This window comes from Saccopteryx leptura, chromosome 7 (genome assembly GCF_036850995.1).
Source record: "Saccopteryx leptura isolate mSacLep1 chromosome 7, mSacLep1_pri_phased_curated, whole genome shotgun sequence".
Classification (NCBI taxonomy): domain Eukaryota; kingdom Metazoa; phylum Chordata; class Mammalia; order Chiroptera; family Emballonuridae; genus Saccopteryx; species Saccopteryx leptura.
In genome coordinates this window covers 118,693,358-118,720,422 of record NC_089509.1, presented here as the reverse complement: position 1 = coordinate 118,720,422, position 27,065 = coordinate 118,693,358, and the positions used below count along the sequence as shown (strand labels likewise).

The following is a 27,065-nucleotide window of genomic DNA, read 5'->3' as shown; positions in this document are numbered from 1 at the left end:
GTTCGGCTAGGTCGCAAAACATCAATAAAAACGAACTGAAATAGCAACAGACTAATGCAGACAAGGATGCAGCATGCATTAAGCTAAGCGTCACGCACACACGACGATGGCGGTAGGAAATCCTATTTAACAAATGACGTTAGGATACTCGAGGTGGGGAGGAAATGAGTTCTAATTCACGTCTTAATGTAACTACCCACTGAGACGAGGAGACAAACATTATTCCAAAACACAGGGCCACTAAATAGAAACAGAGCACGTTCCTGTGGCCATCTGACTCTCAGAACTGCAACAATTGAGTTTGTGGAGCAGAGAGCCCCGTGCCTAAATCCCAGACCTGAGGAGCAAGGAGGCGTGCGTGCCGTCACCGGGTAACCAACGAGCCGAAACACGAAAAGCAGGCCTCGTCCGGATAGACGCTAATGACACCCGAAGAGAAGGCCATGCAGAACAAGATGACACACGGCTCCTCTCCGCAATGTTCGGGAGTCTATAAAGGAAGATGGGAAGCCCCTCCCAGTGACTCAGAAGATAAACAGCAAAGGTTCTGGGCAGATCATTGGCTCTCGAGACAAAAAAAAAACAAAAACAACCAGATCACCAGTTGTAGGAGAAAAGAGTTCCAGCTTCCTAACAGCCAAAGGCAGGCAACGTGAGACGAAAGGGGAACTCTCACTGAGACCCGAAAGAAAGAAAACAATCTTTGCAAACTCACAAACCTACAAAAGAGATACACAGGTTTCTGGTCATATATTAATAAGCAAGCACAGCTCTTGGGAAGCACACCGGGGCAAAAGCTCCAAGAACCCCAGAATGTTCCTGGCACGTGCTGCAATGCGCCCGTCTGCAAGAATTCTGAAAGAAATGAGTCAAAAAAAAAAAAAAAAAAAAAGAGAAGTCAGCTATATGCACGGAAGTTCATTTGTAACAGCAAACACTGGGAGGTAAGTAGGATCCAGAGATTGGGACACATGGTCACTGGGGTTTCCTGCCATTGAGTGGGCTGCCCCCACCCGGCCCTGGGGTGCAGGTAAACCTACCTGGCCTTACTACCCAAAAGGAGTGTATTTTGTAAGAAAGTGGGCCCTCTGTTTGTTTTGAGACAGAGAGAGGAAGGGAGAGAAATGAGAAGCATCAACTTGTAGTTGCAACACTCTAGTTTTCACTGATTGTTTCTCATACGTGCCTTGAGGGGGGGGCTCAAGCTGAGCCAGTGACCCCTTGCTCAAGCCAGCGACCTTTGGGCTCAGGCCAGTGACCATGGAGTCATGCCTCTGATCCCACGCTGAAGCTGGCTACCCCGTGCTCAAGGTGGTGAACTCGGGGTCTCAAACCTGGGACCTCAGCATCCCAGGTCAATGCTCCATCCACTGTACCACCGCCATCAGGCATCTAAGTTTTGACTAAAACGAGAAGCCAGGTGAAGAGTGTCCCACAGGGCACCCTCTGCCTAAGTGTCCAGGACTTAAATCCCATAAGACCCTCAGAGAGAAAGGTGTCCACAGCCTCTGCATGGGGCAGGCCGTGCTGTGACCAAGCTCCCGGGAGGCCCTCCCACAGTGGGTGAGGGTCCCTGACCCCACGTGCTCGGCAGAGACCTGCCAGCGGATGGATGGTCCTGGGAGACGCCGTGACTGGGCTTTCCTGAGCAGAACGAGTCTGGGCTGAAGGTGAGCCTTGGAAGGGGACACCTCCTCTGGCCCCCAGCTGCCCGACGTGCCACACAAACCGTGACGTACCGGACACTGCACACCAGGGCACCCCTGCGCCGGCCCTGCCTCCTGCCCCTTCCACGGGACAGTCCCGGGAGGCCGCCTGCGATGAGGTGGCGCGTCGGGCCCGCCTTCCTCGACCGCGAAGTCCATCTGCCCAGCCCGGACAGCGCTGGGTTCCGTGCTGTTGGGGGCAGGGTGAAGCAGAGTGTCCAAGCAGCTGGGGGGGGGGGGCGGAAGGCGCTGTGCCCAGAGCCCCCGCCACCAGCACGCGGTCCACCTACCTGCCTGCCCTTCTTTCTGCTCCCACCAGGATCGGCTTAGTGTCACCCCACTTCTGACCTTTCACATCCTGACACGGAGGCCTGACACATCCCCAAAATGAGGGTGTTACAAAAGTGGGCAGACAATCACTGGATGGGAGAAGAGGCCCCAGCAGGCTTGAGGCGCAGTCCCACTGCGTCTGGGAGGCGGCGGCGCCCTCTGCCAGGGCCAGAAAGACAGAGCTCTGGGGTGCGCTGAGGCCCTCGCGTGTGGAAAAGTGGGGGCCTGCCACCTTCTGCCTGGTTTCCACCCCCACCCCCAGCAGGGTTCCTGGGCTGTTGGTCTCTGCAGAGCATTTTTCTGGGTGCTCCCTAAGAAAGAAATTGGGGGTCGCCCTCAGACCCTGGCAGGGGGCAGGAACGCCCCTTCAAGCCCAACCCCGACTGAAGGGGCTGCCGCTGCCCTGAGGGCCTCCCGCCTCCAGAAGGAAGACAGTTTCCCAGCTGGCGCTGCGGGGTCCTGCGGGTGCTGGGGGTGCTGGCAGACCCTTCCCCAGGAAGACAGCGTCGGCAGGCTCCGCCCCCAGGCCCGCCAGGGTGAGGCCGGTAGGGTCTCCGAGTGGGAGGAGGAATAGGGTCTCTGCCCAGCCAGCACACACTGGCCCAGGGTGCCTCCCTGCCCACCAGGCCTCTGCCCACCACCTGGGCGGGGCTTCACTGGCCTTGCTCAGCAGCGCTGACCCTAAGAAACCCCTGGGGTGGCTGCTTGGAGCCCGGGCCCACGGGTGTTTCCTTGTCCGCGGCAGACCACCAGCACAGAAGGACCTCCCGCCGCTCCACACTCACACGCACCCAGGAGACTTGAGCGGAAGGTGAGAAGGAGCGTTGAGAGGCGAGCTCTGGGGAGACCAGGCGGGATACCTGCCCCACCTGCCCCCGCCAGCCCCCCGCTCCCGGGAGCTGTGTACCCCTTCCTGGAACTGCCCAGGGCCGGGAGGGACATTCTCAGCAGGCCCGCGGGGCTGTTACATGGCCGTGGGCCGCGTCCTAGCCCTTCCCCGAAGGCCCAAGAGGTCAAGCTCAGCGACCCGATTTCTGCACACCTGGGCCTGAGGGTGTGAGCGGGGGCTCCGGAGACAGTGAAGGACCCTCCAGCCGGGTGTGCCCAGGGGCGGGGGGGGAGCGGGCGTCGGTGCCAGACCCGCCCAGCCAGAACGCGGCCCGAGCGCTCGCGGCCTCCTCGGCCGGTTCCAGGGCAGATGTCCGCACGAGCCAACCCACGAGGGCCTGTAGCCAGGTGGCCCTGTGGGGCGGGGGCCGCCTCGGGCGGGGCTCCGGGGTCACCTGCCGAGCATCCCTGAGTCCTCCGGAAGGTGGGCTGAGCACAGCAGGACCCCCGGGGGGAGGACGACAGCCCACGGCCCCAGAGAGACCGCCGCAGTTGAAGAAAGATGCCTCCCTCCTGGTTCCTGCCTGAATTCAAACAAAGACAGCTGTTCGGACGGTGCTGCTGAGTTCTGAAGAATTTCCAGACTCCGCTCTTGACAGGAACACACAGCGAAGGCCCTTTGTTCGGTGACAGAGGGGGAATGGCAGCGGAGGGGGCGGGGTGGGGGGGGACCCGCCACGGGTCAGCACGCCCCGCCCAGGTCATCGGTCAGCACGCCCCGCCCAGGTCATCGGTCATCTGGGACGGAGCTTCAGGCTCGGTGCTCGTGACCGAGGTCACGGCTCTGCGGCTGGCACGTTACACACATGTTCTGGGTCCTTCCATGAACATCCGGTGCAGAGACCTCCCTCCTCGTAACTGGCAGCACTTCATGGCCCAGCTCGGGGTCTGCGGGGCAGAAGGGGGTCCCCAGGGAGTAGGCCGTGGAGACCGGGGCCCCCAGAACCAGCACTCCACGCAGAGAGGAGGAAGGGCTGTCTGGGCGGGTGCGAAGGGAAAGGTGCATTCTGGCGGGGGCGTCACTGATCTCTGATGGCTGGGCCACCTCTGACCTGTGTCCCTGCCCGAGGTGACGCCCCGGAGCCAGCAGCCGGGCAGGAAGGGGAGGAGCAGAGGGGCCTAAATCCGCCCAGCGTTTCTCGTCTCGGGGGGACAGTCCGACGTGTGGTCGTTTGCCGCTGAGGTCCCCCTGTCTTTGAGATTCTTCTCTTCCCTTGTTCTGCTCCGACTCCCCGCCTGACACCCACAGGAAAGTCTCTGGAAATGGGAGTTCCTGAGGACACGTTTTCCCTGGTCCTTCACGGCTCCCCAAATTAGATCGTGTTCTCAGTTAATACACTCAACGACGTTAAGTTCCCATTAGCAAACCAGGGCTGCGGCGGAAGGAGCCAACCGCTGGCCCGCGATGGGCTCGGCCTGGCGCACAGAGGTCCTGCCCTGCTGACCCCATCTGCCCTGCAGGGACCTGGTGTGGGGGCGGGCCAGATACCCAGGCGTCCGTCAACAGAAAGGGCTCAGGAGTAAAGCGGAACCCCAACGGGATGGGGGGAGCCGATGACGGGGGGAAGGGGCCTTGGTCCAGGACTGCGGGCCAGGCCAGAGCCACTTGCAGCCCAGAACCGGGCCGGGGTGCAGTCACAGGCCCAGCAGTAAGGAGAACAAACCTCGAAATGCAAAAAGCAAAGCAGGGCCACAGTCTCACGGCCGGTCACTCGAGAGCAGGGGTCCCCAAACTTTTTACACAGGGGGCCAGTTCACTGTCTCTCAGACCATTGGAGGGCCGCCACATTCAGTGCTCCTCTCACTGACCACCAATGAAAGAGGTGCCCCTTCCGGAAGTGCGGCGGGGGCCAGATAAATGGCCTCTGGGGGCCACATGTGGCCCGCGGGCCATAGTTTGGGGACGCCTGCTCAAGAGTGTCCACCGTCCTCTTGTTGGCACACGGCCTGAATGCTCTCACCAGCCCTGCGTTCGTTCGAGAAATTTCTCTCTCTGAGCAGCGGTGCCTCTAGGAGAACTTTGGCAATAGCCCGAGCTCCTGTCCAGTGTCCGCAGTGAGGCAGGGCCGCCCGGGCCCTCCCCTGTCCGGTCTGACGTAGGAGGCAGACCTGTGAGGCCGGGACCCAGGGCCACTGCCCCCGTGGCCCCTCGTGTCCCACGGGGGAACCTCTCCCCTCCCTGTGCGCCCTGCGGAAGGCTGCGTGCTCACACTTGTCCGTGTCACTCAGTGGGAAGGTGAGTCTCCTCCAACGTGCAGCTGTCGTTACACCAGGGTCTTCTCTGGTTTCAGACGAGAATCCAGAAGCCTCTCTCTGGCACATGCAGGGCTCCCTGCAGGCAGGCCCAGCCCAGGCCCCGGGACAGCAACGATCTCAGGCAACAGGGACTGCATGGTTCTGGCTTTGGGGTTCCCTGTCCTCGTCCTTGGCCTGGACTCCAGACCCCACACCCGTCCAGCCCTGCTTGCTGGGTCCCTGTTTTCGCCTTCGGCAGCCTTCACTGCACTTGGCTCGGGGAGGGGTCTTTCCCAGCACCTGCACCCTCTGGCGGACACCTGCCTGGATCACAGGCCTCCAGCTCCAGCTGTCTGGCTCCCTGCCTGCCCGTCCCCACCTCAGGGCCTGTTCCCTGCTGGGCACCGCTCCATCACGGCGACGCACCCTGGCCTGCACACGGGCTCCTCCACCCCTCACTGGGCCTTCTCTCCGGGTCTCTCTCCTCTTCTCCTTCCTCCCGGCCTGTCCACCCCGAGACTCCCAGGCCCCGGAGAGTCAGCCCGGGACTCGAGCACCAGGCAGGCTTGGTGTCCCAATACAAATGGACCTCATAGCCCTGCTGGACCTTGGCAGGGCCGAGCTGGCCCCTGGAGGCCAGCATCCACCGGCCGGAGAACCACACCTATATAAAGACAGGGCATCCCCACACTTCCTGAGAGCCAGGGGGAGCCGTTTGGTGTCAAGATCTGGGCCTTTGGACTCAAAGGGACCTAACCACTGGTGACCCTGAGCCAGTGAAGCAGGGACGACCACAGTTCTGCCTCCTCCTGAGACAGCCGCGTCCTTAAAGGAGGTCACACGTCAAGGGCACGCGCTCAGCACACAGCACGTGCTCAGTAAACGCCAGCGGTACGAGTCAACGGTCTTGGAATGAGGTAAGAGATGACCGAACTCCGAGCAGGCGGCGCGGCCCACTGATGGTTCCGGAGGGGAAAGCAATGCTGCAGAGGCCGGGCCCGTGAGGAAGGTCGGAAAGGGGCCGTGTGCCAAGGCGCTCAGGGAAGTTCAGCCCAGGACAAAGGCGGCATCCGAAATCCCTGCGGGCCAGACGGGCTTCTTAACAAACAGGACGAGTGGGCAGCGGCTCTGGGGGGAGATCAACTCTGCTTGACCACCCACGCCCACACCGGAAGAAACCCCGACGGAGCCGGGACTCGGATTCGGCTCTGACGCCGAAACCACACGAGCTCGAGAAGAAAACGTGGGTGGGTTCCTCTTGAACGGCAGGGGTAGAGAAAGGCCTTTCCAACTAGATGACTCACACCCAGAGGTGATAGAGATCGAATGTGACCAGTGGAGAAAAAAACAAAACAGTTACGTGGCAGCAAAAACACCAAAAACGATAAACAGCTGACCCACTGGAAGAAAAGAGTCTAACACGTGCCACCGAGGCCTAATGTCTCTCCTGACACACAAAGAACTCTTTTTAAAAGGGGTCGGAAAACTAGTAGAAACAGGAAAAGACAGGCACACGCAGTTCTCAACAAGCAGACAAGAACGGCTCGTCCACCCAGGAAACAGGCTCAGGTCCACTTCATCATCATCAGAGATGCAGGTCAGCGCACCACCGGGGTGCCCTGTCTTCTTCCTCAGATGGTGGAAACTCAGAAGTTGGGAAACACAGCCTTGGCGAGGTTGTGGGGACCTGGGACCCCCCTCGCCCCCCCCCCACTGCTGCTGGGGAAGCTAGTGTGGCCCTTCCGGGGACCACCTGCCAGGGTGGAAGTGACACGTGCCCTCGCTGTCGACCCTGCAACCCCGCTTCTGGGTCTCGATCCTGAAGGCACAGCTCCAAGCCCATGGACGTGTGAGCACACACACACACACACACACACACACACACACACACACCAGACATTCATTCATTCATTGAACGCCATCCGCAACTGGAAAGTCTTGGAAAAACCCAAGGGCCCCTCGTTAGCAAACCGGCGATGCCAATGAGGGTCCGACTCACAGGATGTACGGGGAAGTGGGAAAAAGCGGGGAAAGGGCATCCAGGGTGTAACAGACTTCATGAGGCCAAGCGGGCAATCGGAGAGGGAAACAGGTCCGCCCGCCCCCGTGCGCAGGAGACATTCAAGAAGGGGAGGGCAGAAACAGATGTGATTGTCTATCCCAGGGAGGAGGTGGGAATGGGGTGAAAAGAAGGGGCAACAGGAGCTGGGGGGTGGGGAGGAGGGGAGACGGGGCCCCTCTGACCCTGCCTCAACCCCAGGGGGAGGGTCAGTTTTGTGTGTCAACCAGCCCAGATGAGGGTCCTCGGTTATTCAATCAAACACTGAGCCGGGTATCCTGGAGATGTGGTTTCACGCACATCTATAATAAACTGGCTTAAAGCAGAGACTGTGATCTTTGGTCATGTGGATGGGGCCTCATTCAGCCAGTTGAAAGAAAGCCCCTGAGACCCACTTAGGAAGTTGTGCCTTGGCCCTGGCCAGTTGGCTCAGTGGTGGAGCGTCGGCCTGCGTGTGGAAGTCTCAGGTTTGATTCCTGACCAGGGCACACAGGAGAAGCGCCCATCTGCTTCTCCACCCTTCCTCTTCTCTTCTCTCTCTATCTCTCTCTTCCTCTCCTGCAGCCAAAGCTCCATTGGAGCAAAGTTGGCCTGGGCGCTGAGGATGGCTCCATGGCCTCTGCCTCAGGTGCTAGAATGGCTCCGGTTACAACAGAGCAACGCCCCAGATGGGCAGAGCATTGCCCCCTGGTGGGCATGCCGGGTGGATCCTGGTCAGGCGTATGGGGAGTCTGTCTCTGCATCCCCGCTTCTCACTTCAGAAAAATACAAAAAAATAAAAAGAAAAATAAAAAAGAAAAGGAAGTTCTGCCTCAAAGCTGCTGATCTCCCTCATTGAGGAGGACGTTTCCTATGCCCAGTGTAAAGGGAGCTCGCCCACGCGCTCATCCTGTGTGGTTTCCGTGGCTACAGCTCAATCCCTGGTAGAAAAGTGTGTGTGTGTGTGTGTGTGTGTAGGTATATCCCCATCTGTGCCGAGGTCTACAGGGTGGGGCAAAAGTAGGCTTACTGCGATGAGTACATGAAACACAGAGTTTATTTTTGTATTAGTATCTATTAATTATTGTATTTCTTTCCATACAAACAGCTGTAAAGCTCCCTTTGGCTCCTCTTGTATCTCTATTATCTGTATGTCTGTACCTGTATCTGTATCCATATCGTTCTGTTGCCACGTCTAGTACCTATCTATCTATCTTGGCTTTTTTGTGTGTGTATTTTTCTGAAGTTGGAAATGGGGAGGCAGACAGACTCCCGCATGCGCCCGATGGGGATCCACCCGGCATGCCCACCAGGGGGTGATGCTCTGCCCATCTGGGGCGTTGCTCTGTTGCAACCAGAGCCATTCTAGAGCCTGAGGCGGAGGCCATGGAGCCATCCTCAGCGCCCGGGCCAACTTTGCTCCAATGGAGCTTTGGCTGCAGGAGGGGAAGAGAGAGACAGAGAGGAAGGAGAGGGGGAGGGGTGGAGAAGCAGATGGGCGCTTCTCCTGTGTGCCCTGGCCAGGAATCGAACCTGGGACTCCTGCACGCCAGGCCGATGCTCTACCACTGAGCCATCCGGCCAGGGCCTATCTTGGCTTTTAAATACCTTCTTCATTAAGAGGAACCAAGGCTTCCTGGAGAAATGGCTGAGTCCAAGGCTGGGGCAGACCCCGTTCAAGACGAGCCTGGAACATCTCCTGGAAGGGCCGCGCCTCCCAAGGTGGGGGCGTGTCCAAGGGGCACAGAGGCAGTGTGAAGGCGTTTTAAGAGCCAAAGCTGGGACAAGTTAAGGACCTTGTGATGACAGCGGACCCATCCAGAGAATTCAGGGTCATTTTCTCACCTCAAGGTCAAGCTGGTTGACAACCTTAGTTCTTTCTGTTTGCGATTTGCTTCCCCTTTGCCGCGTAAGGGAACATCTGTCAGGGAATGGAACCTGCGTCCTACAATGTAACGCGTCGTGCAACGCAACACATGTCATGTAAGGTAACATGTCATACAATGTAACGTGCAATGCAACATCGGTCATGCAATGTAACATAGGTCACAGAAAGTAACGTGTCACAGAGTGGAACATATGCCCTGCAATGTCTAAAGATGCTGCTAGAATGAGGGCTTTTGCTCCTTGCTCCCTCAATTATCTTGATGTTCCTTTCCAATAAAAGGAATTTCCCGGTACCCTCAACCCAGCCCCGCGCTTCTATTTCCAGCTGTCCCAGCACGTGGCTCCGATGACCGACAACTCTCCCGGGCCTAAGCGATGATTATTCCTGTTTGCACACTGAGCGCTGTCGGAAACGGGCGCGGTGGCTTCGGTTTCCAGCCACCTCACCCCTGCTCCATTGGGAACTTCACGACTGTTACCCCGTCTTCTGCTAGGCAACCCGTTTGCAATCCGGCTGCACAAATCCGCGCCCGTTCACGCGGAGGAGGACGCAGAGTGCCCCCTCCCCGCCCCCAGGACCCCGCGGCACCCTCCCTGGTTCACAGAGGCCCACTATCTTTAACTCAGACACAAATCACTCCGCTGAGTCTCAAGGCCAATTTGCCTAAAGAACAGGCTGTTCCGATTTTTAACCTGCCCTTTGCCCTGGATTTCTTCCCTGTGATTAACTTTTCAGTGTAGAAAATGAGCCCCTGGTGGACAAGAACGAGGGCCCCACCGTCCCCGGGGCTTCCACTAGCCTCTCCCCTGGTGGACAAGAACGAGGGCCCCACCGTCCCCGGGGCTTCCACTAGCCTCTCCCCTGGTGGACAAGAACGAGGGGGCCCACCGTCCCCGGGGCTTCCGCTAGCCTCTCCCCTGGTGGGCAAGAACGAGGGGGCCCACCGTCCCCGGGGCTTCCACTAGCCTCTCCCCTGGTGGACAAGAACGAGGGCCCCACCGTCCCCGGGGCTTCCACTAGCCTCTCCCCTGGTGGACAAGAACGAGGGGGCCCCACCGTCCCCGGGGCTTCCGCTAGCCTCTCCCCTCCGAGGTCTGCTCAGGCTCCAGGGCGTGGAGGTGCCTGGCTCAGGAGTGAGTGGAGGAGCCCCGACCCCTTTGAGGGTGAGGGCGGCAGTGGACCAACGCCAGGGGGTTGGAAGAGGGGTGTTTTGGCAGAAGGACTGAGTCAGAGAGAGGGAGGGCTCGGTGCTAGCGGTCCTCCATGGTGCACCGTGGGCTCCCTGTCCGGTGACGGCTTCCTCACGACTCCAGGGAGGTGTTAGCCCTGAACAGGGGTGGGAAGGATAGCCTTGGCCTGACCCTGGGGACCCAGTGAACCAGCCAGGAAGTCCCTGCAAACTGGGGCATCTGTCAGAGACTCTCCACGGCCCCCCAGACGTCTGCACTGGGATGAGCCACATGCATCTCAGGCTGGACATGGCCCTAATGGGACCTTCCATCTTTGCCACCTTGAGGACTCCCTGTATGAGACCCAAGGTCATTGTGAACATGGACGCCTCCTGCCCCTCTCTGGCCACATTCACCTGTCACTGGCCCCTCCTTCCCCCGTGATCTGTCCCCCACCCATGAGCACACTCTGTCACCCTGGACTGTGGTGAAGAACCTCTCACACGGTCTCCAGTGGAATCCGCTCTCCGGGTCCTGTGTCCCAAAGTGCCCCCAGCCACGTCCCTCCCACAGGGGACACACCAACTCACTTGATGGTCTTGCCCCAGTCACACCACAGGGTCTTCCCGATGGCCTCCATGTCCGTCGTGAACGGGGCGAGACAGAGCTCCCGGAGGAGGGTGCCGTAGTCAGCGTCCTGGCAGGCGGTGGCCATGAAGAGGTGAGGTACTGCAACGACAGTGTGTGGGGACCGTCACCCCCGGCCCCAGCCCTGCCCACTCTCCCTGCCTTCCCAGCAAGCCAGGCTCTTCTGTCTGACACACAGGTCAAGGGCTCCAGTCCCAGGGACACCTCGGGGGTTGTGGTGGGGTCTCCGATGGGTCCAGGGCAGGGCTGCCCTCCCTTTGCTGGTGGTGACCATCACTCATCCAATCCCTGAAGTGTTCCCGACACCTCCACTTCACAGATGTGGAAACTGAGGCAGCGAGCACGACTCACTGGGGCTGGATGGACCCAGGCTCCTCACCCGTGATACCATAAGGCCTTGCCAGTGAGTGAGGAGGAAGAGGAGGGAGAGGAGGAGGAGGAGGGGAGGAGGAGGGGGAGAGAAAGAGGAGGGAGAGGAGGAGGAGGAGGGAGGAGGAGGGGGAGAGAAAGAGGAGGGAGAGGAGGAGGAGGAGGGAGGAGGAGGGGGAGAGAAAGAGGAGGGAGAGGAGGAGGAGGGAGGAGGAGGGGGAGAGAAAGAGGAGGAGGGAGGAGGAGGAGGAGGAGAGGAGGAGGGGGGGAGGAGGAGGAGGAGGAGAGGAGGAGGGGGGGAGGAGGAGGGGGGAGGAGGAGAGGGGAGGGGGAGGAGGAGGAGGAGGAGGGGAGGAGGGGGGGAGGAGGAGGGGGGAGGGGGAGGGGGAGGAGGAGGAGGAGGGGAGGAGAAAGGGAGAAGGGAGGGAGGAGGAGGAGGAGTCGCCCATCCTGGGGTGGGGACGCAGCGGGACAGGGTCCTGATATTTACTAGTTATAAATGAGCTGACAAATGGTGACATGATGCGTCCTATCCTCCTGCCTTGATAAATGCTCGATCAGAAAATAAAACCTGATGGTCAAGCAGTGCACTGGCAAATCAGAGCTCACTCATTTCCCCGAAGCCCCGAGCTGCTCCGGTGGGGGCTGGGCGGGTGGCAAGCAGTTCCCTGAGGCCCCACCCCCAGGTGACCCCTTCCTCCTCAGACCTGGCTGCTCTGTCCCCCTCTCGTGGAGCGAGTGGGCCTGGTGTCCCTCCCAAACGCTGTTTAGGGTCAGGCTGCTGGCTCGCCGACTGCCCCCAGGCCATGCTGGGTCCTCTGCCCCACGGCTCCTCCTGCCTCACTGAGATGCCCCTAATGAAGGCCACCTGTGGGACAGGTGACGTGCCAGGGCTCCCTGGTAGCTCAGGCGGCTCAGGCCCTGACTGAAGAAGGGACTGGAAGCCACCTGGCCGGCCTCATCAGAGGGTGTCCTCTCCAGTGGTCCCCACACTCTCACTATTCCAGGAATCGGCTGTCTCCCCACCAGGACGCCTTTCCCCACAAACCCCAAACCCAGGTGTTGTCTGTGTCTGTCCGCCTCCCTTCCCCTTCCTCCTCTTCCTCCTCCGCCTCCATTTCCTCTCACACCCCTCTGGGGTCCCGCCGCCCCCAGCCCACTCCCTCAGTGCCTGCTCTCGGAGGGTAGAACATTTCCTGCTTCTCTGAGGACTGTCTGTGCCTCTCCGTCACCTCCCACTCTTTTCCGACACACACGTCTCCTCGGGAGCTCTGCACGTCAATGTCCTTCGAGTGAACCAGACAGCGGCCCCCCGGCCTCATTCTGCATGGGTGCGCCGGGCGCGCGGAGGGGCAGGAGCCCAGCGGGCTCCCCTCCTGTTCCGGAAGGTTGGCTTCAGGGACCATGACGATGAACGTGTATCTCGGTCCAGACTTTCCGCTGCTCGCAGCAGAAACTGCTCGGGCTGACATGACACCGGTCAGACACGTTACATGCTGGTGGTTCCCAAGGCCCCAGAGGGTCAGATGGCCCAGCTGGGCCAGTCCCCGGGGCAAGGCAGGGTGCCTCCTCTGGTCCCCAGCAGGGGAGTGCCACTGTCCCCTCCCCCTGGTTGGACGGAGCTCTGGGAGAGTGGGGGAGTCCCCCAGTCCACAGTTCCCCCCCCCCCCCGTGTGTTCATGTCAATTTCTCCTGCATCCTCTGGGCCACGGAGAACAGCCACCAACCAGCCCACGCGGCAGGCCGGCCCTGTCCTGCAGCCTCGGGGCTCACCCTGGGGCAGGACCAGCCTTTCCTCACCCCCTGTCTGCAGGGCCTGCCCTTCTGGCCTTGGTCACAGGTCCGTTCTGAGCTGGTCCACCTGGATGCTGCAGCTATACCTCTGCCTCCCGCGGAGGGACTCCTGTGCTGTGGGGTGGCGACCCCACTTTCCCCCTGCCCTGGGGGAGTCAGAGCCACATCATTCTCTTTGGATGAGGTCGGGCAAGCTGCCAGGGAGCCAGGGGACCACCCATGGTTCAGGGACAGAGAACAGCACCCTTTCCTAAACAAGCCCCATGTGGCTTCTGCCGTTGGAAAGAGAGATAACGTTACAGTTTTAAAACGGAATAAAACTGCCTGAAGTTTTAAAACCAGCTGTTTGGGTCCCCTTCCTGGGAGAGCGCGGATGGATTCCTTCGTCGCCCACGCTCATGTCAGAGGTGCTCCTCCTTCCTGCGAGTCAGGACAGGAGCCTTCCCCGCCGCGTGCGTCACTAGGAATCCAGAGAAACAGCCCGTCCCTCCACAGCAGGAAAACGTGGCTGGGATGAGGACAGGAGGGAGAGGAAGGCTGTGGGGGAGTCCCCTCAGGCGTAGTGACAGAGCGCCGGCCCCCCACGGGGCCCCTGGGCTCCAGGCCGCAGGAGCTGCACTGAGACCTTCAGCATTTGGGTTTCCAAGGAGAGAGGCCCAGCCCACGGGCCGCCTGGTTGCGCTGCCCTGGTCGGTGTCTGCACACGTGGAGGGGCGGGGGCGGGGGTGGCGGGCACCGGCTGACGCTGATTCCATGTTCATGGAGAGGGAACCACAGACCCTCATCGTTCTCCTCCCAGAGCTGGCTGGGGGTCGGGGGGGGGGGGGGTCGGGGGGCGGTAAACTGGGGGAAGGGCCCCCTGCTGGGAGGCTTGCTGGTCAGCGTGACCAGGCTGGGGACTAAAAACAGAGCCTCCTTTGGTGCCCTGACCTGGGGTGGGAGGCAGCCCAGGTGTCTCCGGGGACCCACCACACCCTTGACCTTCCAGGCCGGACAAAGAGGAGGCCTGTTCCCCTCTTGGCCACCGTTTATCTGAGAAGCGGGAACCCGTCCCGCTGGGTGGGCTCACAGGGCTGCTCTTCAGAGGACGCGTTTAGGGAAGGGACCCTGCCTCGAAACAAGCGGCTACCCCTGCGAGGTTTTGGTGTGGGCCGCCCTCCCCAACTCACAGGACACTCAGACCCCTGGGGTCCAGCAGGGACAAGGGGGAGGGTGACAGGGAGATGACAGAAGGCATGGACACTTTAGGAGGTGGTGGCCATTGGTTCGCACCGTCTCGAGTCCACACGGGCATACACGGGTGTCAGAACCCCACCGACTGTACACACTGACACCCAGTTATTCTGTGTCAGTTCCCCCTCCAGAAAGCTGCTTGACCCCAGTGAGTGTGAAGGAAGCGTCAGCAGCAGGTTATCTCTGCGTGGTGTCTTGGTGGGTGGTCTTCACCTTCTGCCTTCTGTCCCTGTGTTGTCCGCAGGTTAAAGACCATGCAGTTTATAAAGTATTATCTCTGTGCTCCCCGCCTACTTCCCCTAATCGTCACGGGGAAAAGCCTGCTGGGCAGGTTCTCGCTGCAGCCGTGAATCGTTTTCTGCCCAGCCTGCCAGGGCCAGCAGGCTGAGAACCGCCGGCTTCAAAGACCCCCTGGTTCCTGCATCACGGGGAGCCCTCGCTGCCTGTCACCGGGCACCCAGAGAATGACGTAAACAGAACCTGGTTTGAATATGCTGCCCTCTGCCTTCCTCAGCCTGTTCTGAGAAAGGAAAACCAGAACCAAGACAACTAAGTGAAAACAGAAAATTCTGCCTAGTAAGAACTCCTATGCACCCGTCAAAGCCCCGTGAACCATCACCTCCTCCACCCTGCATGGCCAGTCTCAGCAAGGACCAACGTGGTCGGCATCCCCACGTGGTCCCTGGGTGTCACACAGACCATCTTCTAGAGCAAAGTCCCTGACATCCTCTGAGCGCTTCCCTTTCCCTTCCCCATCTTGGTGTCTCTGTTCCATGTCACACCCTCTCTCTTCAGGAAGCCCCGTCTGCCCCCCACAAAGCTCACTGTCCCCAGCAAGAGCACCACCGTCCTGCTCTGAGCTCCCAGTCAAGGGCTGAGATAGAAGGAGGAGAAAGGCCTCCCGGATCCAGGGGCACCTTCACATGCCCCACACGGCAGCTTGCTCCCACGAAGCCTTTGCCAACAGAGCCTGCTGACCGTCACCTTATTGTGGTCCTTCTGGTCAGTTTCAGCCACTATCCCCTGGCTCTGGCCCAGAGATGTTACACCCCTTCTCCCCTCCCTACCTTGAAGTGTCTGTCTGCTCTGTGCTGGGTGTGGCCGACCTGTTAATGGGCTGCCCTGAGGCCACAAGAAAATGGGAGGCTAACTAAGGTAAAAAATCAAGTGACGTCCAAAAGGAGGGCAGCGGAGTCAGACAACATAAGACTAGAAATGACAACCTGCAGTAGCATCCTTGACAAAGCTAAACTTCATCTGAGAAGCCACGGGTGGCACCTCATACCCATCCGGATGCTACCACCAAAAAAACAAGAGAGAGGCCCTGGCTGGTTGGCTTGGCAGTCGAGTGTTGGCCCAGCATATGGATGTCCTGGGTTCAATTTCTGGTCCGGGCACACAGGAGAAGCGACCATCTGCTTCTCCACCCCTCCCCTTTCTCTCTCTCTCTCTTCATCTCCCACAGCCATGGCTCTAATGGTTTGGGCAAGTTGGCCCTGGGTGCTGAGGCCTCAATTGATGAGCAATGGAGCAACAGCCCCAGATGGGCAGAGCATCACCGCATCACCCTCTAGTGGGCTTGCCTGGTGGATCCCAGTCAGGGCACATGCGGGAATCTGTCTCTGCCTCCTCTCCTCTCACTTAACAATAATAAAAAACGAAGACAGAGTAAGTGCTGGCCAGCGAGGCTGTGGAGAAAGGGCCCTGCTCTCCGTGGGTGGGCAGGTAAACAGTGCAGCTGCTGTGGGGAACAGTGGGGCACTTCCTCTAAAAGTTAAACATAGCATGACCACATGACCCAGCAAGTCCACTTCTAGATCCATGCCCCAAATATTTGAAAGAGTGTCCAAGATATACACGGACACACCCACGTGTAGAGCAGAACCATTCACCACAGTCAAAAGATGGGAGCAACCCAGAAGGCATCCATCAACAGGTGAACACACCAAGGACGGTCCAGCTAGACAACGGAACATCACTCAGCTTGAAACAAGGAGGAAATCCCGGTGCAAGGACAATCCTTGAGGACATGATGCGGAGTGAGAGAAGCCTGTCACAGGAGGACACGAACTGTGTGCTCCCACTTCTGTGAGGTCCCCGGAGTAGCCCCAAGTCAGAGACGGCAAGCAGAACGGTGGTGGCCACCGGCTGGGGGAGGGGAGGGGAAGGAGTGGGGTTTTTTGTGTGTTTTTTCTCTGTGTGATAGAGACAGAGATAGAGATAGAGACAGAGAGGGACAGATGGGGACAGACAGACAGGAAGGGAGAGAGATGAGAAGCATCAGTTCTTTGTTGTGGCACCTTAGGTGTTCATTGATTGCTTTCTCATATGTGCCTTGACCGTGGTGGGGCTACAGCAGACCGAGTAACCCCTTGCTCGAGCCAGCGACCTTGGGCTCAAGCTGGTGAGCCTTGCTCAAACCAGATGAGCCCGCGCTCAAGCCAGCAACCTTGGGTTTTGAACCTGGGTCCTCTGCATCCCAGTCCGACGCTCTATCCACTGCGCCACCTTCTAGTCAGACGGAGTGAGTGTTTAATGAGGACAGAGCTTCAGTTTGGGAAGATAGAAGAGCTCTGGAGAGGATGGTGGTGATGGTGGGGTGACAATGTGAGCATACTTAATGCCACAGAACAGTGCACTTAAAATGGTTACGATGGTCAAAATTTTATGTTGTGTGCCTTTTACGGCAGTTTTAACAAGCACTGAGTGGGGCAGGGGGTAAAGAGGTTTGCACTGTGACAACTAGCCGTGTGAACGCGCCTGGCAAGAATTTGGCCGTAGAGAATGGACAGAATCACAAAACCGGCTCCCACGGCCGATGGGGCTGGGAGACAGAAGTAAGTGAGGATGCAGAGGATCTGAGTAACGGAGTTCAGTGGGATGACCAGAACTCCGAGCTCTTCCCAAGGGCGGGGCCCTGTGCAGAGCGGGTGAGTCCCGCAGGGCCCGAGGGAGCCCCAATGCACCGCCTGCGTCCTGGCCACCCGCCATCCGCTCCTGACAGGGCGGTAACACGAGCCAGCACTGTCGGGGGAGTGCCCGAGGAGACCGAGCCACTGGGATTTTAAAACACTGGCTTCCAAATCATCCACGTGTTTAAGGGGAACTGAAAACCACAAGCACAGGAAACCCAGATGACTTCAACCTCGGGCACGGGGTGGAGGGAATGTCCGGGGGGCGGCCGCAACCCCGAGCCCCGGGACCGGCTGGCACGTTTCCTTCCTTCCCCGGCGAGAACAGAAACGAACAGACCCGGCCACCAAGGAAAAGGAGCTGGATCTTGTAGCAGAAAAGACTAATCACAGAGATAAACCACCGTCCGTTTCCGATCACGAAACAACAGTCAAACATCAAGACACGAAACAGGCCAGGGAGGGGCCGATGGCCACAGACGCAGAGAGGGTCAGAAAAGTCAGATAATTATCTAGAGCAGTGGTCCCAACCTTTTTTGGGCCCCGGACCGGTTTAATGTCAGAAAATATTTTCACAGACTGGCCTTTAGGGTGGGACGGATAAACGTATCATGTGACCGAGACAGGTGTCAAGAGTGAGTCTTAGACGGATGTAACAGAGGGAATCTGGTCATTTTTAAAAAATAAAACATTGTTCAGACTTAAACATAAATAAAACGGAAACAATGTAAGTCATTTATTCTTTCTCTGCGGACCGGTACCAAATGGCCCACGGACCGATACCAGTCTGCGGCCCAGGGGTTGGGGACCACTGGTCTAGATCACAGGATGGATAAGATGGACAAATCCACAGGAAAACGGGAGGCCAGGTGGCTGCTGTCGGAAACAGAAAACCCAAGTGGCCAATAGCGGAGGAGACGCTGAACGAGTTCTCAGTGGTCTGCGTCGCCACAACACAGAAGGGCCCGGCCAGGTGGTTTTACAGGGGAAGATGAAGTTCCCTCAGCTCCTGGCGGAATGTATCGCCCACCCTGTGTCCACGCCGCCCTGGCGCAGACAGAGAGGACCAGAGGTCCCATGTCTTCTTTGGGGAAGATGACCCAACGCCGCTGATGAGACTCACGGAAGAAAGCACAGAACAGCCTCACTCAGGAGCGAGGGAGCAAACCCAAAACACGCAGCTGTCAGCAGACCGCACTCCTCCCAGCACCGCAGGGGGTCACACCAGCAGACCCTGGTCTCCACCCGGGGCACCAGGTCCCCGTCTCACCACGGCCAGCAGCCCGCCAGCCACGGAGGGGGTGCACAGCTCGGCCAACGGCCCCGTGAGACCCTGAGCGGCGCTTCCTTCGCATCTTGCAAACACACTTCACACACGGAAAGGAGGCGCCTTCTGTGTCCCTCGCCCACTGTCCCTCTTGAGCTCAGGCCGGGTGGCTCAGTTGGTTAAAGCTTTGTCCTGAGATGCCAGGGTTGCGGGTGCGATTCCCCAGTCAGGGCACACACAAGAATCAGCTGATGAGTGCGTCAACAGGTGGAACAACCAATCAGTGTTTCTCTCTCTCCCTTCCTCTCTAGCGCTAGAAATCAGTAAGTGCAAAATTAAAAATCAATAAACAAAGACATAAACAAAGCATCTTATCCAAAAAAGAAAGCCTGAAGGCTTCAGGTTTGTGGCCCCCCGCCAGGAGAAAGGCCCCTGGGCCATCCCTCTCCAGCAGGCTCCTCCACCGCAGCCCGTGCAGGGGACCCCCATGAAGAGTCAGGACCGGGAGGCGCTGGGCGGTAGGCCTGCCTTCCTTGCACGTGACCCATCGGCAAAGCCAAGGGCGGGGGAGGGGGGGGTGGGGAACGGAGCAAGAAGCAAGCTCCGTGGGAAGCTCGGTCCAGGGAGACAGCCAACCACAGAAGAGAGGTCCAGGGAGACAGCCAACCATAGAAGAGAGGTCCAGGGAGACAGCCAACCACAGAAGAGAGGTCCAGGGAGACAGCCAACCACAGAAGAGAGGTCCAGGGAGACAGCCAACCACAGAAGAGAGGTACAGGGAGACAGCCAACCACAGAAGAGAGGTCCAGGGAGACAGCCAACCACAGAAGAGAGGTCCAGGGAGACAGCCAACCACAGAAGAGAGGTACAGAAAGGAGCCTCCTCCTCTTCCAGCAACAACTATGCAGTTAGAACACAGACCTGGGGAAAATATCCCACTCGCAGGAAGAAAACACCCCCAAACATGTCCCACTCACAGTCGCAGCCCCCCCCCCCCACAAAATCCTAGAAAAGGAACAAGTCCTCTGCAGGAGGACAAAGGTCAAAGACGGCCGTTTCTTGAACAGGTGGCCTTGGCATCCCTCTCCCCATCAGTCGATGAGCCAATGCCATCGCCATCCAAACCCCAACAGCCATGCAGCACAGAAACGGGCATTCCCAACGACAACGAGCTGAACCTTTTTATGTTGTTTACACTCCCCGGGCCATCCCTCCCACCTGGGGTTCTCCCCCCACACTCTCCCGACCACACCGCTCTTCTTGTAGGGACGCCTGCCTCCCTGCTGCTGTCCCCCCTCCCCCTGAGTGTCCAAGGGGACATGGCCGCCGTGGACGACGGGGCTGCCAGCTTTAGTCCGTAAAAACACAAGATGCCCAGTTAAAGCTGAATGTCAGATAAACAATTTCCTTTTTTAAGGATAAGTATGTCCCCAATATTGCATGAGACATACTTATACTGAAACAATTTGTCATTGATCTGAGATTAGAATTTGGGGTCCTGGGTCTTACCCAGCAGCCCCAGCTCCAGTCTCTCTGCCCGGGCCAGGAGCCTGGCTGACCTTGACCATGCCCCCTTACTGCCTGGGCCCAAGGCCACCGCCATCCTGCAGTTTCACTTCTGGGATCTCCATTCCTTCCATGTCAGTCCTCCGCCCTCACCCCACCCAGCCTGCCTTCGTCACTCCTTCCTGCCCCAGCCTGTACGGCCAAGTACCCCCTGGCTTTTAAACTAAACACCCATCACCCCGTTTGACACCCTGTGGGGCTCCCCTTTGCCTTTGGAATGAACTTGGAGCTGACTGCCTTGGTCCAGAGGATCGGGTCCTCCAGCCCAGCCTGCGGTCAGAATGTTCCCCAACCCCGCCGGGCCCACTCACAAAGGCTTCCAGAAAGTTCCACGAATCAGGACCTTTGCATAACCACCCTGGGATCTGGGACTCTTCCTTTCGGGCTGAGGCCCCATCCCCGCCCCCAGCTCTGTGTCCTTAGCTTGTTTCTTCTGCACACGTGACACCGTTTAGGTCCCTGTGTGCAGGGGAGCAGGGCTTCTCACTGGTGCTGGGCCATCCATTCTCTGTGTGGGGGCTGTCCCACGCTTCTACCTCCTAGAATCCCTCCCAGTCGTGACAGTCTGGGTGAGCCCTTGTGTCTGAGTCTGAGGCAGAGAAGGTCCCAGGAGAAAGTTAAGCGCACCCCCCCCACACCCCCTTATCCGGCCGTCAGCCTTCCTTCCTCCCACACACGGACCCACGGAACCTCCCAGAGGCAGGAAGCGCACACGCAGAGCAAGCCAACCTGGTGTCAACGTCCCTGCACTTCTGTTTAAGTGACTGGTTTCCTAGACCTTTTCCTGGGGACATGCGGCTTTGCTGGGTGACACGGGAACTGCTTTTATTTCTACTGGCAGTGACCACACGGCGGGCATTCGGGTCCGATCACATGCTTGTCAATTGCTGCCTTTTGCCTTCCCAGGTGACGATGTCTGGCTCAGGACCCTCCTGGTGAGCTTCTCGGGTGGGGTGTAGGACACGGAGGCCTGGGGAGCAGGGTGGGCACCGCCCAGGCCATGGGCGGGGTCACTACTTCCCTGCCCCTCGGTGGCCAGTAAACTCTGCGCTCACACAACAGCTGCTGCCAGGAGGGACCCAGAAGTGCTCTGACCCGGGGTCCAAGCATGTCCCACGCAGGGGACACTGCTGCTATGATGTGAGGGAGGCTTTGAGAGGACCTGCAGGGGGCGCAGGAGAGGGTCACCAGCCCGAGGGAAGTCTCCCCGAGGCGGAGGGATATCTGCAACGGGTGGCGGTGGTGTGGCCGGGCCGGGCCTGGGAGGCTGCCGGGCAGCCAGCAGAGGGCAGAGTGGAGGTGGGCCAGGTGGGAGCCAAGGGCGGCGGGGGTTCTGGTTTCTGGTCCTGCAGAATCCACGTGGGAACCCGCATGGGAGAGGGGAGCCATCAGACAGCCAAAGAGAGGAGGCACTGTGAGGCCTCAGGAGGGTAAGTCGGAAGTCTTGGCTGTGACACTCACCCGGGTCCCCGGGGCCCTGGGGCCCTGCAGTCTTGGCTGGTGTGTCTCCGTGGACCCAGGACCCTGCACCCACTAAGCTGCTCAGAATGGGTGCTTCCAACGAGGAGGGAAGTGATGCCCTCTGACGTGAAGGAAAGTACGAAAACTGAACAATCTTTGGGAAAAGCCGCAGCTTGTCCACGGACAACAATAACTTCATTATGTTAAAAAGAACAAGTGCTTGTTTAGGTTGGGAGTCCTCCTGTCCTGCTGTGTTGACATAACCCTCCTCCCTGAGAACAAAGGAGTTCTCTGGAAGCCTTACCCAGCCCCAGGTCGCCCTGTCCTGCAGCGAGGGAGGGCTGTGACAAGGCCGTCCCTCAGGGGACCGTGGGTGCGGGAGCTGGGGGCTGAAGGGCACTTCCGGTGTGGTGGGCGGGGGACAGGGCGGAGTCTGGGCAGGGGGCAGGGCGGAGTCTGGGGGGACAGGGCGGAGTCTGGGCGGGGGGGGGGACAGGGCGGAGTCTGGGGGGACAGGGCGGAGTCCTGTCTGCATCGGGCTGTCCCTTTGCTCCCAGGAAGAAGGAGCGGGGCAGAGGCAGGTGGCACGGGTCCAGGGCGGGCACTGAAGCCACAGAGGCCACCTTGGTCGCCACCCCTTCTCCCTCATCCTAGCTCCTGATCATCCTTCTCGCTACAGCGGCTCCTCCTTCAGGAGGGCTTCCTCGGGTCCCAGCTCAAACACGGTGGGGGTCACAGGGCTGAAAAGTCTACCCTACGGGATCGATGACCTAGGGGCTTCAAAGGTGTCAGGAGAGCTCTGTCTAGTCATAGATGGGTGTCCCCCTGCCCCTCCGTGGCACACAGGGTGGATGGGTGTCCCCCTGCCCCTCCGTGGCTCACAGGGTGGATGGCTGTCCCCCTGCCCCTCCGTGGCTCACAGGGTGGACGGCTGTCCCCCTGCCCCTCCGTGGCTCACAGGGTGGACGGGGGTCTCCAGCCTTCCATGGCTCACAGGGTGGATGGTGTCCCCCTGCCCCTCCGTGGCTCACAGGGTGGACAGGTGTCCCCTTGCCCCTCTGTGGCTCACAGGGTGGACAGGGGTCTCCAGCCTTCTGTGGCTCACAGGGTGGACAGGGGTCTCCAGCCTTCTGTGGCTCACAGGGTGGACAGGGGTCTCCAGCCTTCTGTGACTCACAAGGTGGACGGGTGTCCCCCTGCCCCTCCGTGGCTCACAGAGTGGATGGTGTCCCCCTACCCCTTTGTGGCTCACAGGGTGGACAGGGGTCTCCAGCCTTCCGTGGCTCACAGGGTGGACTGGTGTCCCCCTGCCCCTCCGTGGCACACAGGGTGGATGGTGTCCCCCTACCCCTTTGTGGCTCACAGGGTGGACGGGGGTCTCCAGCCCTCTGTGGCTCACAGGGTGAACAGGGGTCTCCAGCCCTCCATGACACACAGGGTGGACGGGTGTCCCCCTGCCCCTCCGTGGTTCACAGGGTGGACCATGGCAGACCCAGCTGAGAGGAAAGAGAGTTTGCTGCAGCAGAAAACAGATGGAGCAGCCTGGGTCCCACGCCCTCCTTGAGACAACCCTGGTGGCAGGCCAGGGCCCACTGAGGGTAGAGCCAACCATAGCAGGTGGAGCTCGGGAAAGACTGGGCTCTGTGCCCGACGGAGGGGACGCTGGATGCCAACCTGCCAGGCCCCGCTCTCGGGGGCTGAAACCTACACCCCACGGGGCTCCCTAATCACACTCATCACACTCCGGCAGGCAGATGCCGGGATGAACGGAGTGGGGGCTGTGGAACTGGTTCGTTCTGGGGAATGTCGGGAGGAAGAGACTTTCCCGGGGAGCCATCTGCCTGCACAAACAGTTGTAACTCAACATTCCCTTGACGCGTTGCTGACCCCCACGTCCATACAGACGTGAAGGTTTCTCAACAGCCCTGGCCTGGGACTGACCGTGCGCACACTGACTGGCATGCGCCCGTGGAAGGGAGACAAGAATCCAGAGACTTCCCCCTGCAGGGAGAGTAAACAGACTCACTGAGCGGACGAGCAAACAAGACTCCTTCAGATCTGGGCTCCGGGACTGGTGCTGCCCTCCCCCCCCCAAAGCCGCATGGCAATCTGAAGTCGTCACACATACACTGCAGTTTCCTGTGGTGTCCCAGGAGGTGACAGTCACACTGTCAGGGAGTTCAACGATCACAGCAGCCCCACAAAGAGAACCCCACAAGCTCCCAGCATAACCCCAGGGGCGTGCTTCCCAGGTCAGAGGTCAGAGGAGCTCACACATGTCAGTGGAGGGGGCAGCTTTCCTAAGAGGAGGTGGGATTGTGACTTCTGAGGCTGACGACGCAGTCACCCAGCGTGGCCCTGGGTCGTCGGGACACGTCCTCTGTTTCTGATTGGTGAAAAGCTTCCGGGGCTACATGCAAAACTTCCTAAAAAACCAGGGGCCCCTATCAGAGTCTCCTGGAAACAGAAGCAGGTTTGCGAAGCCCAGAGCAAAAGGAAATCATAGGAATAGCGAGAGGTTAGTAATAACCCCGCAAACTGAAGACGCAAGGTAGCCTGGTTGTAAAGCTGCTTACAGAGTAAGTTCCTGAACCGATGGCCCAGCACACTTAAAAAAAAAATTCCACATGCCATTGTGGGCCACAAGGTCTCTATCTCCAAGGAGATCTGGCTCATGCTCCAATCTCGGGAAGAAAACAGCGTGTGCTCCATATTCTACTAATTACCGCTGGGCTCCATGACCTGAACTTACTGATAACCTCGTAAAGTTGTGTTTATTTTCTCCAAGATACAACATGAGCCAGACCCCTCGGAATAACTCAAGATGACAGGACTTTGGACTTCCACCAGAACCTGTATCTCCTTCTTGGTGAACAAGGAAGGTCGTTCTCTTGTGGTCATGACATAGCGCATTATGTACGCACACTGTAGAGGGGGCAGCTTCTGCACACCAGGGGGGAACATTTAGATACGTAAAAAATAAAAATTGAAATAGAAAAGGACACAGCCCAGCTCCCTGCCTTGCTCAAGAGGAACGTGCATTTCTTAGGAAACCCAAACAGTAAGTTCCATGTCCAGCCAAACGGATCCTAACACAGGAGAAAAGAATAATATTAAGATCTGGCTCCTCACACAGCTTCAGCCAAAACCCTTAAGTGGCCAGCTCGGTTTTCAGATGATATTATATTGATGCTAAGGGTTTCCTGCAGCCTGCAGATCCGACACTCCTTGGCGAGGTTCACAGATAGCGTGACCTGGAATGGGACCGCGCCCGGACACCCGGATGGTCCGTGGCCCCTCTGCTATGGTGATGCGGCCAACTCCAGGATAATTGTGTTGCCCCCAGGGGTGTGTGTGTGTGTGTGTGTGTGTGTGTGTGTGTGTGGTCTCCCCTTCCCTAAAACCAGCAGGAGCTTCTGACTACTATAGCACGGTTTCCTGGGGAAGGCAAAAGGCCCAGTAAGGGCAGTGGGGGCCTTCCTGGGGCCAGTGGAGTCTTCCCCTTAATAAATGAACTATTTGGTTTTTATTAAGAGGCACCTGAATACACAAAGTGAGTCCGATAGCTAAAGCCTTAGTTTAAAAAGGTTTCTTAGCATTTTATGAAAATGGTGGGCAAGGAAGTCCTCACCGGGTTTCAGCTTAGCCTCTCTCCCGAGGAGGAAGCTCAGCACCTCCTGCAGCTCCGCGGGAGTCCCTTTGAGAATTTCCATTAGCCAGAAGCACCGAGGTGTCCGGCAAGCGAACAAAAGGAGCTGGACATGTCTCCAGGTCCGCTGCCGGCCCCACTTCTGCAGAGACATCCCTGGGAGGTTTATTTGCAAACCAGCAACCGCTCTATGTTCCAGTCAGCGTTTCCCTTTCTTCGCTAATTTCTAGAGAAAGGGATCTATCTGATCGCCACATATGCGCGCTGTCCGGTGCCCGCCGCCCCCACGCGGTACCCACACCCGGTGGCCGAAGGAAGCCGGCGTCGCGGGTCCCGCAGCTGAGCGGGGACGCAGAGGTTCGCGTGCGGGGACGCGCGTCCTAGTTTTCCTCCTGAAAAACAGCGAGTCCCCGGGTACGGGGGCAGCTACCCCGTTCCTCTCGGAACTCCCCAGCCCCGCGATGCGCCCCCCCCACCACCCAAGCTGCCGCGTATCCCAGAGGGTGGCGCAGCTCTGCGCGGACCCCTCCCGCGTCCCGGGGCCACCCGCGCCGCTGCGCCCAGACGGCCCGCCAGCCGCGGGGACGCTCAAGGGGCGCACCCGATGCGGCCGGGACCGGCCCTACTCACCCAGGAGCAGCCAGAGGCCGCGCCGCGGGAGGCCGCTCAGGCCCGGGGCCATGGCGCGTGCTGCCGAGCCGAGTCCGCCCGCCGCGCGCCCCGCCGAGGTCTGAGCCGCCGCGGCGGCGCCGAGGGCGGGGGCGGGGGCAGGAGCCGGCGGGAGGCGGCCCGTCCGGCCGGGCCCGCGGTGGCTCCCTGGGGGGTGAGCGCCTCCGAGAGGGGAGCCGGGCGCGCCAGCACCTGCCTCCGGGTCGCCCGGGGGAGGCCAAGGCTGCGCCCGCCGAGGGACCCGCCCCGCGTGAGCCCGGCCAGGGGAGGGCTGCTCCCGAGGGGGAGCATGGCGCGGAGTCTGTGGGACCCTCCCCAGGGGCCGCGCCCTCGGGATCCAGGGGCAGCCGGACCCTGCAGCTGAGGCACCGGCGCTCCAGAAATGTTCGCTGTACAAGTGAACAACTTCAAAACTAGGCATGGGCTTAGAACCCTTCCGTCTGGTCCCAAACGGGGCACCAGGTTCTGGCCACTCCCGCGTGGGGCGGTGAATGGGGTGGGAGGTGGTGTTTGTATTGCAAAAGGCCAAGACCACCCTTCAGTTCCCACCCCTCCCCCAAGGCGTGAACCTCGGTATCCCAGGAGGACAAGCCAGCTTGGCACGTGGGGAGATTCACAGTAATCAAAAAAGGACACAGGGACCGTGAGGATCTGGAGTCAATACTAAGACCTGCGGGATGAGGAAGGCCTGGACACGGGGTTGGGGGGGGCAGGGCAGCAGGAACCCACAAAGGTCCTGGGCCAGAAGGGACTGGGCTCTTTGTGGGGCTGCAAGGTGGCCCTCAGGGACTTGCTAGTTAGGATGGGTGGTGAGAGGCTGCGAGGGCCTTGGGCCAAGTTCCCCCTCTGAACTCGTGTAGAAGGATGGCTGCCTCAGATCGCCCTGCAGAGGGCCCCTCCCGTGTCCACCTGGGGAGAACTGATGCGGGGAGTGGGGGTGGGGGGGTGGGGAGGCGAGAAGCTGGGGTGTACGCAATTATGGCGACTGGAGAGGGGCTTCCTGGGGTGACCGAGAGCCCTGGGGGAGCCTGCAGGCGGGCAGGTTTCCTGCGGCAGGTCTGACAGGGAGCCCTGAACTCCGGGGGCACGATGTTGGGCCGCTGAGCTGGCCTGGCTGTCAGACCTCACCTAGTGGCTGGGTCTCCCCTCGTAGTGGTCCCTTCTTGTCACAGCCTAGTCCCAGGAGAACACTGAGCAACTGAGTCAACTTATGCTCCTGCTCATGAACCACTGCTCTTGGTGC

General features: G+C 59.5%; 1 protein-coding gene across 1 annotated transcript in view; it reads right to left on the bottom strand.

The window, feature by feature from the left end:
* RAMP1 (receptor activity modifying protein 1) overlaps positions 1-26,202 on the bottom strand; it is a 44,617-nt gene extending 18,415 nt beyond the window's left edge. The window contains exons 1-2 of the mRNA XM_066346144.1: positions 25,784-26,202; positions 10,845-10,983 (exon numbers count right to left, since the gene is read on the bottom strand). Coding sequence (XP_066202241.1) covers positions 10,845-10,983; positions 25,784-25,835 — 191 coding nt within the window. The 5' untranslated portion in view covers positions 25,836-26,202. The remainder of the gene's footprint in view (positions 1-10,844; positions 10,984-25,783) is intronic.
* Between the last annotated feature and the right edge of the window lie 863 nt (positions 26,203-27,065).